Below are 17,343 nucleotides of genomic sequence, written 5' to 3' on the forward strand. Positions count from 1 at the left end.
GGCAGCCCACTGCAGTGCGGGGAACTGAATAGATTGCCTAAGTTTTGGACTCCAAAGATTCATAGCAGGAAGATTTTTTTTTTTTTTTTACCTTTTAGAAAACTTTACAAACAGAAAATGATTCTCTGGAGAGAACAGAGTATGAGAAGATGTGCCTTGGTATAATATGTACTCAGAAAACTACTCCTTAGGATCTGAAGCGCTATTATTATCTTTATCTCAATGCTTATGTTTCTCCAAAATGGCAAAGTTATGGAAACGTGTAAGAACTGTTGCCGCGGGTGGAGTGTTAAGTGAAATAAACAATGGTAGACTTTAAGGGGAAAAAAAAATCAGGTAAACAAATTTTACTGTACTCATTTTTTATTTTCATATTTTTATTTATATTAGGATGTATAATTTTCAAAGCTAGTAACAGTATTTTTTGTCTGTGTATTTAAAGCATAACAAAATACAAGTTTCACAAAAGATGTCCATATTACAGTACTATTAAAATATGAAGCACAGGGTAATTATGCATTTGTGGGTTATGAACATAATACATTCGTTTTAAAGAATTAACAGTTAATGTGAATAACATTTTGGTTAAAATAAATATGGTAAAAGTTAACAGCAACACCTAAAGTATATGGATCAAAGAGAGGTGTGTTGTAATAGATACTATATAGAATGGTAAAGCATTCATGAAATGGTTGTAGTATCTTACTAAATTTACAATCATTGCACATTGTTGAGCACTTTATTTATACAGAGATACCCTTTATCCACAATTTCTAAACCTCACTATGCAAAACAAAGTTACCCCACATTTTCCCCTGGGTAACAGGTACCAATGTCTAAAGAAGGTTTAGAATCAGACATCTCTTTCATATCACTGCTTCTGAAATTAATTCAAATGTTTAACTTAATATAAAATTTACTTATAAACAAAAATAAAGAGAGAACATCTTATAGGTGATTATAAAAATTAGAACTTCTAATCATCTTCATAATTCTTTGAAATGATCCCATTAAAAATTAAAATTTGGTTTTTACACAGTGGTTTCCTCAGGAAAAATATGAACACTTAGATTAAAAAAAAAAAAAAAGATATAATATCCAAAACAGAAAGTTTCCACAAGTAGAAAATAATGCTTTCCCTGATCATTAAATGCTTTCTAGCTATTTCCTTCTAGCAGATACATTCACTGAGAAGAAAAGCTTAAATCTTTACTTAAAAGTCAGTGTGGAGGGGTCAAGCTAATGAATTTTAGATCCATGTACTCTTAACGATTGCAAGAAAAAGGACAGCATCTGTTCCCACCAGAGAACATCCCATCGGAGTCAATTCCGTTACGTCAAAATGAGCAGGACGTTAACGGTCAACAACAACAATTCTTGCATTTCTGGAGTTAAGTCTGTGGGTGATCACTGTCAAGGTTAAAAGTCACAAGAATTTGGGAGAAACAATGCATTCAGCCCTCATAAAACGAAAACAAAACAAAAGAAACCCAACCAGATTTCCTTTGTCTAATTCCAAAATAAAATCACTCTTCCGGTACCATGTGTGACTGACCAAATCTTGAAATACAAGAGTTTATACTTTTTGCTCTTTATACATTTTTAAAATTACATAAGACTTGAAAATAATTCAAAGGAGCGTATGAAAAACAAACCCAGCAGTTCCATAGGCGAAGGGGAGGTGTTCTCTGAGCACGAGGTTCTCACGTTGGCAGGACGATCCATCCCAGGGTATTTTGGTGCGGCCTGTCCTTAAACAGTGACTGCCTCTTGGCTTTTTCCCTTCACACTTCTGTGAGGAACTGGTCTCCACTGATATGAAGGCATTCAGGGAAAAACACATCTGCACGACAGCGTCAGCTAAACTCTGCCCATTTCCTTACACTAAACAAAGCATTACCATCTCGGTCATCTTCGTGCACAAATACAGTACTCTGCTCGAAAGCTTCTCATTAGAAATGTTAATCTCCTAACAATTCCGGCTGTAGTAATGGTCACTTTCATTTCATTAAACATATTCTAGAATTACAACCTTGTCAAAGAATAGAAACTGTATCAACATTCACAGGTACAGCATAACACACATCCTTTCTTCCTCTTTAACAAGACCAGACACATGCATACCGGGAGGCCCCAAATTTAAAAAGCTTTAAAAAAAAAAATGTTTTCCATCCAGAAAAAGTGTGATATAGCAAACATTTTAAAAGAGGATTATGTTCTCAGAAAATATGAAACATTAATGGATAAAATGCACATACAATATAAATAAGAAAGTAACTTGTATATAAAAAAATTTCTGAAGGGAACCAATCTGAACTTCAATACAATCTATGAATAAAAATATATGGTTACATTATAGTGTACAATTATGAGTTAAAATGTATTTAAATTTATAAAGAAATTGAAATATAGTACTGTAAGGTTATTCAAAGAATGTTTTTCAAATGTACAAACAATAATAAAAACACACAGAAAAAGCTTGGGCAATGTGCAACTTTAAAAATAACTATCACACCGGCCAAACAAATCCTTAACCACTTTTTAAATGGATTCATTTATACCATTTCAATGCAAAGACAATATCAAAGATATTAAAACAAAAAATACTCTTCAGTGTCTGACTCACATTTTGTCCCCAAATCTTTTCACATTTAATAGTTGCAAGCCAAGAATTTTAAATGGTTCTCAAATAGTTTCTGTCTACATTTATCATACGAAATATATTGGAAACTACAATGCTAAAAACTAAAACGCATACTTCAAACTTTTAACAATAAAATAATCACCAAAGTTCACAATTGTGTTCAACTCAGTGTCCATAAATTACTAAAAACCAAGCAAGTCACCTGTTCAGGTACTGTTCCTCGGGTTTCGAGTCTATCCTGATGTGTGCCAAGCTGCCCCTTCCATATCTGAACACAATTTATCGGCAGAAAACTCTAAACAATTCTAAAAACCTTTATCTATTGAAAACCATCCTGTTTCTTTTATTCTCCAAACATGCAATTTGATTTTTCCAAAGTCATTTGGGGGTTACAAGGTGATTTACATTGGTACAAAATGAAGCTTATGTGAAAACTGGTTAAGGATTCAAAGCACATGAGCTCTGAATATTAATCTTAACACCCAGACATAAATGGGGAGGTATGATTTGCACGACAATACTTTAAATTATTTGTATGCTGTTCCTCATGCTCTTGCACTGTTCAGCTGCTCGCGGTGCACGCGTGCATTCTCTTAGCCACATCATAAACGTAGGTGATGTCTGGTCGCTTCTCGGGATCTGGGTTGATGCACATATTCACTAACTGTCGTAGCTGCAAAGAACGAGAAACAATAAACCCGCTTAAGACAACTTTTCTAGTTATTTAAAAGAAAATTCTGCATAGCCATGGATTTACAAGGAAAGTATATTTTCTAAGTATTCACTTTACTAGAAATATATAGATATTTCTTACATATATACACATAAAAGACTGCTGTCAATGATTTTACAGTTAAGTGTTCTAAGATGGATGCGTATTCATTGCGAGTGTTAATGTTAACTGAGCAGTCTTTTCCACACAATTAGAGGCATTAAAATAGATTTTTTGGTTTTTATAGCTTTTCAAAAGATAGCAGCCACTAAATATTGTATGTTTTTAACTAGAAGCCTCCAAGTTAATTGCAGGTATACTTATGCATATTTGATGAGTAACTTACCACATTAGCCTTACTTAGAAATTTAAACTTTATTCATATAGGCAATTAGGGTACATAGCCATTATATATACATTTATCATGAACCATTTTATATAAATATATAAAAGGTTTTATATTAAGCTTTATATTAGAGAAACAGCATTCCTCTACACTAAGAGTAATAATTACAAAGAAGAGATTTTATAAGCATTACTCTAATCCTCTATGGTGAAGTAAATATCCCCACTTTATAGGCAAGAGAGTTGAGGTTTGCTTATTTACATCACAAAAGAAGGCACATTTCAATAAATTAAAAAAATACCCTTCCACATGGCCCTAGCAGGTAGAAGAATGTAATAATTTATTCTCAATTCTAGTTGCTAACAACTTAGAAAACTACGTGTCATCACAATATTGTATATGATCTTTCATAGACAACAAATAGAATCAGAGAAAATCAAATGCTTTTGCTTGGTAAGGCTGTCTTTAGGAATATGTGGACATTTAGAAAACTTGCATAATTCCTTCTGGCCACTTAGCAAATTATTCAATTACCATAACTTCTTCACAGTCCTTGCCTTCTACGATAAACCAATTTTCAACTAGAAGAAACGAACCAATTTTCAACTAGAAGAAACAGAAGTGGTATTAAAATGTGCAGGCTGAATATGTTCGTAGTGCTATGGAGAAGCCTAAGCCAGTGAGAAATGTCATTCTGAAGGAAGAGGAATGGAAAGGAGCCTGGAAGGTGAGGGGTCAGAGTTTGGGAAGGAAAGGGTAGTGAGTGGAAAGCAGTCTCAGTGAAGGCGCTGTTACTTTGTGTCCTTAGGCAGTCACCGTCTCTAAAGGTTTATTTCTTCGCCATTCATATTAAAAAGGGAAGCTGGAGAAGAGTGAGAAGGGTTCTTCTAGTAATAATCCCTTTGATTGTAGGATTCTAGCAGAATGAAATTTAATGATTCAACGTTAGCCACATTTAGAAATTAAACAATGTTGGATGGTAATGTTACAATGACTGAGAGGTTCTCAAGACTCTTTGCAAACGAGCATAGTCTTTAAAACCCTTAAGGAATATAGCAATACACAAGACATTTTATTGTGATGATCTAAGAGAATTTTAAGTTGAAAAGAGGTTGGCATTTTACCAGTAAGAATAAAAACAAACACCTCTGGTTATGCACAATGCAGAGAAAAGTAGGGAAAGTACTTATATAATGATACATATTTTATAAGATGATATGTTCTAACAGGTCACATAGCTGTGCTAGCTGATATTTTCTTTAGAGATAAAAATGGTAAAGGAAGCAGAAAGGTTGGCAGGAGAAAGATAATTGTGGTACAAGAACTTATTAAATTTAACCAAAATACAAGTGGATAGTTACAATTTTTTGGCTTCGTAATGCTACCTCATCCTTTAAGCTGGTTCAGAAACTTTCCTTTTTTTGCACAATATTTCAGAATAAGGTCAAATTTGCAACTACTCATAAGGAACGTCTGACCCTAAATCTCCTGGCATAAGGAAAGGCAGGATTAGAGATACAATGATGAAGTTGAGTTGAAGAGGGCTGATTCTCCAGCTCTCCAAAGTAAAGGATGAGAACTAGAAATAATAAAAAGACATAGAATATAGTAAATAAAGAGAAAAAGAAAAAATATGGTCAATAGAGAGCACCAGGAAGCAACTGCTTAACTGCTCCTTGGGGATGGCCTCAGAAAGGGGTGACAGGTCAGTCAGTAACCCCAGTCCCCCCAGGGGAGACAGAGCCAAGGCAAGGCCATGTTTGCGTTTCCCTCCCCTGTTATTGGTTCAATCTCCATCAAATATGAAGTTTATTTTCATGTGGTTTTTCTTTTCCAGAGGAAATATTAACAAAGTTATTACTGCATAAGATCAAATATGTGAAATATAAAATATGCATACCCCATCATATTTATGAGTCCATCTGCTGGTAAAATTTTCCCTAAACTATTATTGTTGCATAATAAACCAAGTTAATAAAACATTGAAACTGTATGAAATTAAAAAATGCTTTGGTAGCAACTCTGACTCAGCTCACCAAGGACCTGCTGTGTAAGGGGCCCTACGTGGGAGGCATGTGATGATAAAGAACCTGCCCACAGGGAAGGTGAGAGAAGGATTCATCTTCCTTCTGACTGAATCTTCCGTTTTGCTCCTTGCTTCCTCCCTTTTCATCTGTTCATTCATTCATTTGATCATTTAGTAATTTCTTACGGAAAATTACGTACCTGACACTTTACTGGGTGGCAAGGATAAAGCAATAAATGAAACGCATATGGCAAGGCCACTTAACAGCTTTCAATGTAGGGGAGGAAGATGGATGGAACAAAGAGACAAATGTGAGATCAAGGAAATCCTGTAACAACTGTCATAAACCACAGAGTGGTAAGTATCCCAAGATGTGTTTGTGAGGGAGGTGCCGCTGCCCCCAGAAGGCATCATTGCTTTCCTCCTCTTCTCTGAGCTGCTGCACCTCATTTTCTGAGGACACCCAGCCAACGGTGTTCTTCTCCATCGCAAGTACTGCAAGCATCATCTCGGATCGTTTTGACATTTACTTGAATGTCATCCAGCATGGCAGTTTCTTGATTACTCGGCTGTGATCTTCACCTTCATTCCATTTTTGTCTTTGTTTCTCAGAGACACAGCTTGTTTTTAAAAATGCCACATCAGAGCCAAAATATGAGCACGCGCCCCTGTCCTTCCTCCAGTACAGCTGTGCTTTGATTTCTGTGAGTCCATTTCCCCGTCCTGTCACCCTCCTCAGTCTTCTCCACTTGGATGTATGTATGTTCAGAGCGAGCCAGGACTTCATTTTCTCTGTCGTGTCCTTACAAGTTTCCTTGGTAAGTTTATCTTTCTTTGACAATCTTTCAAATGCTGGTGCGGCCCGAAGTTTTTCCTTTCCTTATCTCCTCTCCCTTTCACTGTACCTTCTTATCCTAAACAAGCACATCTATGGCCAAGGTTTCAGTAACAACCAACATGCCCAGGAACACAAATCTGTGTCTTCAGCCCAGACCTCTCTGCAGGCTCAGTTCATACATCTCCACCTGCCTTGTGAGCATGCCTGCCCATAAATAGTCATATTAAAAATGTTTAAAACTGAGACCTTACTATTTTTTCTCCCGTGACCAGTGCTTCCTATCTTGGATAGCACCTCCAATTTCTCAAGCCACAAATCTGAAATTCATACGAGACACCTCATCATACTTCCTCCCAACTTGCCTAATAATCACCAAGTCCCGCTGTTTCCAGACTGCTTCAGTCTTGGGTTTGTTCTTGCCAGACAATCTCCACTGCCACACTTTTGGAAGAGTCTTCCAACCTCCCTAGCACTGCCTAACTACCAAGTTAATTATACTTCCACTGCAAGCTTCAATGGCTCTCAGTTGCCTACTGGAAAGTCTGGTATGTACCCTAGCCTGGTGTAACATGGGTCTCTAAAATTTAGCTCCTGCTTACCTTTCCAGCCTCATAGTTAGCCCTAAACTCCACCTCCCTCTCCTATCCTTCCCTAGAGTGGCTGTGACAAAGCACTTGTAGTTCTGTGCTCACCTGCTTCATGCCCTGATATCTTTATGCTGCTCCTTTGTTTATAATGCTTCCCTGAAATCCCCTGGCCCTCTTGCCTGCCTTAAGTACACATCTCACCACATTCTCTCTTCTCTAAAGCCTTCCCTCATTACACCATTTTCCATGTAGAAATTATTATTTTCTACTTGGCCTCCATGTACCCTTCACACACTTTCATTAAAGCCCTTTTGACACTTTATTGTGCTTCATTTAAAGTATGTTTTTCTCTTAAAGTGGACGGATACTGGATGAGCACTAAGTGCTTGTTCTCAATGATTGGAAGAATAATGGGTAACTTCTGGCTGAGGAAAAAAGGGAAGGCTTTGTGGAGGTGGCATCTGAGCAGAAGTCTGAAGCATGAACATAATACATAAAATGGGAAGAGGGAATTCTGTGCAAAGGTAAGGGAATGATCACAGGTGCTCAGCCCTGGAAAATAAGTACAGGTGTGTGAGAGCAATGGCAAACACTTCTGAATGACAGGGTAGCAACAGGATGCAAAGATATGCTGAAGCCAAATAAAAGAAAGATTTAAGGTGGTGAGAACCTTATTCACACAGGCAACAGGAAATCAGTATTTAAGGCAAGAAAGAGAGCTCATTAGAGCTTTAGCACCTATTTTCTTGGTATAGTTAAAAATGGGCAAAATAGAGCAATGCCAGCAGAATGCTCGATTTAGTTTGTCTAAGATTTCAGGTGAGAGACAGCATTCATCAGATGTTTTTACCAGGGTATCTGAAAGGGAAGTGATGCCATTAACAGAAGTGGGTAACAGAGGAGGAGGAGGAGTGATCTTGGGAGGGAAAGAGGGACGCTTTGGGTTGTGAAGCTGTTACATTGATATACTCACATCCTGAGATCTGGGTAGAAATACGAATTCCATATCCTAAATAACTGAATTGGATATATTAAATAATTTTTGACCATATTTTAGGACACAGCACAAGTGAAAAGTTATGAACCTACACTGGACATAATTTTGACTTGTGTGGTTCTCTTAAATATATGTTAACTTAGTCTTGCTTAAGGACAGGCATTCTGCATATAAAAATATCCCATATTTACACAGAATTCAATATTTTACAAAATCTTCTGTATTATTTTATTTGTAATATTTATTTTTAATGCACTGTAAACCTCCCAATCTCATTTTATAGATGAAAAAACTAAGAACTAATTTAAAAATTGATGGTGGAACTTCAATTGGAATCTAGATTTTTTATTCTCTTTCTTCCTTCTTTTTCTTTTCTTTCTTTCTTTTTTTTTTTTTTTTTTTTTTGAGACGAAGTCTTGCTGTATTGCAAGGTTGGTCTTGCACACCTGGACTGAAATGATCGCCCACCTTAGCCACCCTGGGACTACAGGTGTACACCATCACATCTGGGTACTGTTACAACTTTATTTAAAGACAGGTTCTCATCATGTTGCCCTTGGTGGTGGCCAACCCCTGGCCTCAGCAATCCTCCTTAATGCAGCCCTTTTACCATTTACCATTGTTACAGCTTGCTTACTTTTACTTACTTGGTCTTTTGGTTTGAATTTCTTGTGATTCCTAGTAAAGCTTTACATGAATAATGATTATCAATAACACTAATCTCAAATCATTACCACTATGAAAGGATGTCGCTTGGTTTAAGGTATCACCTGAGTTTTAATCAGGAGAGAAGAGTTACTAGAGATTAACAGGAAACACCAATTTTTAGGTGGATATTATGGAGTAGAAAAAATATCTCAGCTACTTTATTCCACTCAGAGATTAGTCTGACTTCCATTAAGTGAGCACAGTGGTAAGGAGATGCCTCAGATTTCCTTAAGGGTGTCCACCTGATGTGCTGTTTGTTTTCCCTTAAGCAAATCAGCAAAATAGAATCCAGGTTATTGTTAAAGAGTATATAATCTTAAACAGTGTGCCAAACTCGGGCTAAGACTCTGTAAAAGACAGAATTCATCTTTATAACTATGGATAAACTAAGTTTTATGGTTTAATCAAATTAGCTCACCAGAAGGCTGGATCTTGGGAGCACATTAGTTTATCCAGCTGTCAAATCATCTTTCCAAAACTGTGCTTTAAAACTTGCTTTGGATTTTATCAAATATCATTCTGGTATTTCCTATAAAATCGCTGTTGAAGGTAGATACTTCCTGGCATATTACTCAAGGATCCTTATACAAGTCTGAGCTATTTCTACTATAATTTAGTAGGAAAAACTTTATATTCTCTTAGAAACCGGTAGATGTCTTCCTTAAAGACAGAAACTCATTTGCTTTCTCTTTCCCTTTCCCCTTTGTGCCATGACATCAAGGAAGGAGTAAGCAGATGAGCAGCTCAACAACACTAACCGTGTTGGCCATCAGGATAAGCATATTTACATTCCCTTCTATCCCTGGTTCAACATTTGTACTTATATGTCTATTTTAATGATTGAGAAGTCACGTCTTTTGCTGTAAGTTATCTCAGCTCTTTTTTGGAAAAAATGATTTTAAATTATATAAAGTAGGAGATTAATGTGGAGGCTAATTTCTTGATTTGATGTAGTTTTCTTGGATATACAGTAAGTAACTAATAGTTGTTCTAAAGATATATTTAGATAGACTTGTTACTTTAGTGGCTAAAAATGAGTTCTTTTGGCATAGTCTTTTTTCATAGTAAGGGAAAAATATCATACCAAATAGTTCACTTTTGGGCGGTGCCTGTGGCTCAAAGGAGTAGGGCGCTGGCCCCATATGCTGTAGGTGGTGGGTTCAAACCCAGCCCCGGCCAAAAAAAAAAAACTGCAAATAATTCACTTTTATGCTATGAACATTCATGGACTAGTTTTATGCCTTTAATAATGTGGTTAAAAATGCAAATTTATATGGATCCATGAATAGTCTCTTATCAGATTAAATAACTGCTATATATAAACAAGATCTCATCTCTTCTTTTTTAATGTATACAAAATTATAATATCACTCCTAGATGATAATTTGTGTCTCTGCCATAATGAATAGAAGGATAAAATAGTCACTTATATATTTTAAACCAGGAATAGTATTAAGAGATAAGGTTTAAAATTCATTAATTAGAGGAAGAGAAAAACCATTGGCTTTTTCTGTCATCAAATTTTTGTTGTTAAATTATATACAATAAGTTGACAAGTGGTTACTAACAGATGCACTTTTTTTTCAGCTAGTGGACATATCTAGATGTTACATTATTCATATTTAGATGGCCTATGGAATTATTAGTTTTTCTAAGACTCCAGTGGACAACTGGAAATATAGTTTTCTGAACACTTTCAGATCAAAAGACATCTCTTTATGCTCTACAAGATAATTCTGGGTCTTCAACTAAATATTAGTTCCAGTGTTAGAGCAGAGACAAGACTATTTCCTAAAAGGTAATATTTATGAATCATTCTATGATTTTTATACTATTTATTCAATCTTCATGAACACCTCAATGGGGTAGACACTACTATTACATACAATTTCACAGAGTAGTCAAATTTCACATTCCTAAGATCATAAAGTCATAAGAGGCAAGGACTGGATTTGAACTGAAGCAGTCTAGCTTTATCAAAGACACAATTCCCTTCACAGTAGCTTCAAAGAAAGTGAAATACCTAGGAATGTACCTAACAAAAGAGGTGAAGGATCTCTATGAAGAGAATTATGAGACCCTAGGAAAAGAAGTAGAAGAAGACATTAACAAATGGAAGAACATACAGGCTCTGGCTCGGAAGAATCAACATTGTTAAAATGTCTATACTTCCCAAAGCAATCTATAGATTCAATGCAATCCCCATTAAAATACCAACATCATACTATGAAGAATTGGAAAATATAGTTATTTTTGTATGGAACCAAAATAACCTCATATAGCCAAGGCAATTTTTAGTAATATAAACAAACCCCAAGGCATCACTCTATCAGATTTTAGACTATAAGTCCACAATGATCAAAACAGCATGGTATTGGCACAAAAATAGAGACATAGACATTTGGAACCAAATAGAAAACTGAGATACAAAACCAGTCTTTTACAGCCATCTGATCTTTCATAAACCAAGAAAAGGCACACACTGGGGAAAAGAATCCTTATTAATAATAAATGGCACTGAGAGGACTGGGTAACCACATGTAAAAGAATGAAGTTGGACCTACACCTTTCACCACTTACAAAAATTGATTCAGGATGGATAAAAGATTTAAATCTAAGCTATGAAATGATAAAAATCCTAAAAGAAAGTATGGGAAGAACTCTTGAAGATGTTGGCCTGGGAAAAGATTTCATGAAGACGTCAGCAGCAACAATAAAAATAAACAAATGGGACTTAAACCGAAAGCTTTTGTGAAGCTAAGGACACAACAATCAAAGCAAATAGACAACCTTCAAAATGGGAAAAGATATTTGCATGTTATGAATCTGACAACAGTTTCTGATAAACTAGGATCTATACAGAACTGACATTAATCAACAAAAAAAGAGCAAATAATCCCATCTATCTCTGGGCAAGAGACATTAACAGAAACTTCTCTCAGGAAGACAGACAAGTAAATGCCTAACAAACATGAAAAAATGCTCACCGTCCCTAATCACTGGAGAAATGCAAGTCAAAACAACTGAGATAACACTTAACCCCAGTAAGATTAACATACATCACAAAGTCCCAAAGTTGCAGATGCTAGTGTGGATGTGGAGAAAGGGGATCACTTTTACATTGTTAGTGGGACTGCAAACTAAGAAGGAGAATCCTCAAAGAACTCAAATTAGACTGCCCAATTGACCCCACAATCCCACTACTAGGCATGTACCTAGAAGAAAAAAACTCATTTTATCACAAGGACATTTGCACTAGATTGTTTACTGTAGCTCAATTTACAATGGCCAAGATGTAAAAACAATCTAAATGCCCATCAACTCAGAAATGGATTAACAAACTGTGGTATATGTATACCACAGAATACTATATAGCCATAAAAAAGATGGTGACTTTTATATACCTGGATGGAGCTGAAACACAGTCGTCTTAGTAAAGTATCATAAGAATGGAAAATCAAATATCTAATGTACTCAATACTAATATGAAGCCAGTAGAAGACTGAATTCATGCCCACAGGGAAGAAAAACTCATTTCAATTCAAGTTGGGGGGAAAAAGAACAAGGGAGGGAGAAAAGGGAAGAAGGGAGATTTGGGGTGCTCCCAATGAATGGGCATGGTGTGTGTGTGGGTGGGAGGGGCTGAGACACCTTTTGAGTGCAAGACATAACTACAAGTGGGATTCTACCTAACAAATTCAAATATTGTGACCTGGTTGTCCTCTCACATCAACCTGGAAAAAAAGAACCCCAGGCTTTTAAATATAGTACCATGCCATATTGCTGGAGGAAAACTTCTAATTTGGTCTGCCGAATCCCTCCTGGGGTGATCTTCTACATTGTCAAGGATAGATTGTTAGCTACTGGATTTTACCAGGAATGTTAGCTCTCAACACCAGCTCCTTTGGTTTCTGAAATCAGTGGATCTGCCTTCCTATTTCACAGGCCCATTCTGATAAAACAAAACAAAAATTTTCTCTAGGGCTCTGCAAAATTCATGGTAAGATATAGGCCAACTTAATCTGTGAGAGATACACTTAAATTATGACACAAAAATGTTCAGATTTTTATTATAACTAAAATGGTAATTTTAATATTATTTCTAATTTCATAAAGGTGGTAGTAACTCCCTCCAAGTAGATAAAAATGTGGTTGAATTCTAAGTCTTTGTTCCAGATAATAAACTTACATACTGTCCCGATGAACACACACAAAAAATGCCTCTAGGTTTTCTCTCAAAATCAGACAGTAAATAATCAAAATGAGGTAATTATCATAGAGACCTCCCTCAATGTTGGTCTTAAGTTTTTAACAAAGTTTCCGTAGACCTCTGAGAGAAAGGAAATTACTTTAAAAATATTTAAGATTTATCTAATACTCTGCATTTATTCCAAGTACTACATTACTAATCATGTTCAAGGAAAACAAGTGACATAAATTCCTTTATGTCAGATTTCAATTTCTAATAATAGTATCAGTCAATTGTTGTTCATAACAAATTCTCTGCTTAAATTCAAGGAGTTAGCTTTCAATTTATTATTTTAAATTATAGAAATAATTCTATTTCAGTACTCAATAGACACTACAAAATTAATAAAAGTAAAATTTAAAAGACAGGTTATGGATATGTTATCTCAGAAACTTTATTTAGTTTGTATTACTTTCTACTCATTTATTAAAAAAAAAAGATTGCTTGTTGCTTTAAAAAAATTAATTTATATAATACATTGAAAATAAGGGAAAAATAAAAACCTGAATATGCAAAAACCTTTACAAAATTAGAAAAAACCATTTCATTCAGATGCTTCAGAAAAAATTAAAAAGCAAACACAGAAACTTAAATGAGACAAAGCAGACAGAGCAAAATAAAAAATCAATTCTCCGTAATATTTTTTAAATGATTATGAAGTCATAAACCATATGGAAATGAATGTTGTCAATAAAGTAGAGAAAATACTTATGTATTTTGATCTATATATTTTAAAGAGATATCAAAGCAAATAGGTCAATACCAGAAATATTAAAAAGAAGACAGTGTTAACAGTAGTTGTTGTCAGGGTGATAACCCAATTACAGATCAAGTTCAGTCACGTACAGGTAATAACAATAGGGCTCTTTGTGCATTATAGCTTTAGGTCACTAACACAATTCTCAATAGAATAATAAAGACTAGTGCTATTGGTACTGTTTCTTTTTCGCCCCCATCTTAATCCCTCTGAGACCAATTATGTTTCGTCAGCCTCCCAGATATACCCAATTTCCATCTACCCAAGGATACATTTTAGCACCCCAAAGTGGGTCTAATACATTAAAGTACACTGTATTTTGGAGCGTTAGATATTTATACAAAATGATTAGGCGTATCCAGCTTGTACACTAAAGTGTCACTAGTGATTGACTTGGGGGTAGAGAGAAAGGAGAAAAGAAAGTAATCTTACACAGATATAAGGAAAGTAATGTAATGTCTATATTTCACAACTGAAGATCATTCAGTGTCTTTTGAAAACTGTGAAAGTCTTACAGAAAGTTACATGATTTTATAGGGTCTCACAGGATATGCGGAATATAGGGCACCATTTTGGATTCATGTCTTCAAGGAGCAAGTCTCCAGTGTCACTTCAGAAGCACAGGTGAACAAAGGGCCTGCTTAAATATATTTTTGAAACAAAAAAATGGAACATTCAAAGCTTAAAGATCTCATCTCATATGGCAACTTTTAGTAAGGCAGCCAGCTGATACTTTAAATGATGAAAATACTAAACTTACTGAAACAATTTTTAGGAAGGAAAATTCAGTGTTATAACTGTGTTTGAAATAACACTCAATGCTAAGTTAATTTTAATGAATGACACTATCACTTATTAATATTATATAGCTCTACATTTTAAAGAAAATGTTATTATCTCAGTATTTGATTACGTAATTACAGGAAATGCAGAAATATGTGTACAAATTTACTGTCAAATATTATTTGTGTCATATAATGTCCTTCATTTAAATATTCTTGGGACAAGAAAAAAAAACTTTCAATACCATTTGAGTAACATTGGCTAATTTCCAGGAAAAAACTCCAGAAAACTTACATAGTTGTATAAAAGTTTGTTCATCTAGCACCTATAAACTAAAAATATTCAGACTGCTCAAATGAATGAACGAGTGTTATAAACTTAGTTTAACTTAAAAAATGTAAAATACTCTCTACTTGACACTCTCATCTTGTTTTTTTCCCCTTATTTACATAAAGCAGCTCCTTTATGAGGAAAAACAAAGGTCACATTTTTTGTTACTGACTTTCTTAAAAATCTTCTTTTAAACACATTTGGAATTTAAAAGTAAACAGAAATTATTTAAGAATGTGAGGTAGAAAAATCAGTTATAATTTTTAAAGGTTTCACATGAAGTATTTTCCTTTCCTTAAAGGCAGTCAATTGGAAAAATAAAGCACTAATGCAATTATGACAAAGTGTAACTTCCTTTTGTTTATTATATGAAGGACCAAATATCACCTGATATCTTCTTGTGATATATGCAGTAATTTTTACATGTCTGCGTATTCCTACCTTCTGTGGTTTCTGTAATGGTCCCTGAGTTATCACAAGCCCGCAGAGTATTATAAGCAAATGCTTGATCCTACATGTGCCTTCTAACACAGCACGCCTTTAAGAAAGAAAATTCTAGATAAATATGGTGAGTGAAAGGATCAGAAGAGAAAACAGAAAAATGAAGAATTCCTACGACTAAGGTTAGAAATCGTGAATGCTCACTCACAAAACATCTAAGAGTTTACTTTGCACTGTGTGTTCTCGTAGCACAAGCAGGGGGATGCCGTAAGAAGAAGGTGCCCTGAATTCTAGAATTTGCTCTAAACAGTGTCTGGGTCTCCACTTGCTCATACATAAAATGGTCATAATGTCATTGCCCTTCTTTCTTTAACAGGCAAGTCGATAGAAGAAAAAGGTAATTAAAGAAAATGGTGACTTCAAAAGTTGAAAAAAATTCAACATTACAATTTTAATCAAAGACACATAAATTCATGATACTCTCTAATAACCTAATAAATATCGAAAACTTACAGTTCAATTTATTGTTAAAAATTTATTGTTGTTGTTATTTCATATATAATCAACCATAGGAAAAAATGCTACACTTTTAAATCCTTATATTAGCTTTTAAATATTCTAGAAAATGGAAATTTTTCTTGTCTCAAAAACAATGACTACGATGCAGGAAATTCTTACACATTGGAGTGAAGCAGTAAGGATGACACTGTCTGGCAGTGCTGCTGAACTATTCCAGGAGAGGCCACACAGGGTAGAACCTTCTCTTCCTGCCTTCCATTTCTCTAACTTCAAAAAAAAAAAAAAGAAAGAAAGAAAGAGGGGGACATTGTCCAACTAAGAAAGGAAGACAAAAACAACTGAAAGGAGGTTAAACCAAAATAGGCTTATTACCATTTATGAGTGAAGTTTATGAGATTTTATCTATCCTCTATTACTTCTTTGGATGTGATCTTTCAGGTTGGTATTTTAAGGGATCATTTTTATACGTGAGTAGTAGTCTCATTAATTGATTTTTAATAAGAACAAATACTTTTCATTTGTGAGATGGAGATATAAAGACACAAAATTTAGAGACATTTTAATCTAAAACAAAAGAGACATTAAATAGAGTGAAAAGTGATCACTGGATTAATAATTCTGATTCCAAATTCACGTTTTGGTTTCTTCACCTGTAAAAAGTAGTCATGAGACTTAGCAAAGACTTACTAAATGAATAATTTTCCAAAATATAACTAAAAGATAATCACAAATATCGTGCTCTTCAGTTTCTTTATTTATAATAAATTTAAAATTATTACTAAACATGTGCCATAGCAATTATTTGAGACCAACGAGCACTGTTATCATACACAGTCTACTTCATTAAAAAGATTTTAACCATCTTTCTAATGTTTTACAGGTGTTTAAATTTCTCTTTCATCAAAGCATTGTTTTTAAGCCTTCAATTTAACTTCTTCCTACACTACTTTCTCAAACCAAGATCACTCTTTCATTCTGATTTCCACTCATATACTTCCATCTGCAACTGTGTACTTTTGAGACAGTACTGTGTACTTTTCCCCCAAACATATCTCCTTTAACCTAAAATGAAGAGAAAACTGTTAAGAACAACTACTGAGGTAAAATCCTAGTCAACTTTTCTTTTTTTTGGAGATAGAGTCTCACTATGTTGCCTTGGGTAGAGTGCTATGGCGTCACAGCAACTTCAAACTCTTGGGTTAAGCAATTCTCTTGCCTCAGCCTCCCAAGTAGCTGGGACTACAGGTGCCCGTCACAACTCCCACCAGCTGTCAAACAACAGTTGTCATTGTTGTTTAGCTGGCCGGGGCCGGGTTCAAACCTGCCAGCCTCAGTGTATCTGCCTGATGCTGTAACCACTGGGCTATGGGCGCCGAGCCTAATACTCACATTTTTTTTTTTTTTTT

General features: G+C 35.0%; 1 protein-coding gene across 1 annotated transcript in view; it reads right to left on the reverse strand.

The window, feature by feature from the left end:
* Positions 1–345: 345 nt before the first annotated feature.
* Positions 346–17,343, reverse strand: part of NEK7 (NIMA related kinase 7) — a 148,119-nt gene continuing 131,121 nt past the window's right edge. The window contains exon 10 of the mRNA XM_003792306.2: positions 346–3,317. Coding sequence (XP_003792354.1) covers positions 3,207–3,317 — 111 coding nt within the window. The 3' untranslated portion in view covers positions 346–3,206. The remainder of the gene's footprint in view (positions 3,318–17,343) is intronic.

Source organism: Otolemur garnettii, unplaced genomic scaffold (assembly GCF_000181295.1).
Source record: "Otolemur garnettii isolate 467f Iridium unplaced genomic scaffold, OtoGar3 scaffold00055, whole genome shotgun sequence".
Taxonomy (NCBI): domain Eukaryota; kingdom Metazoa; phylum Chordata; class Mammalia; order Primates; family Galagidae; genus Otolemur; species Otolemur garnettii.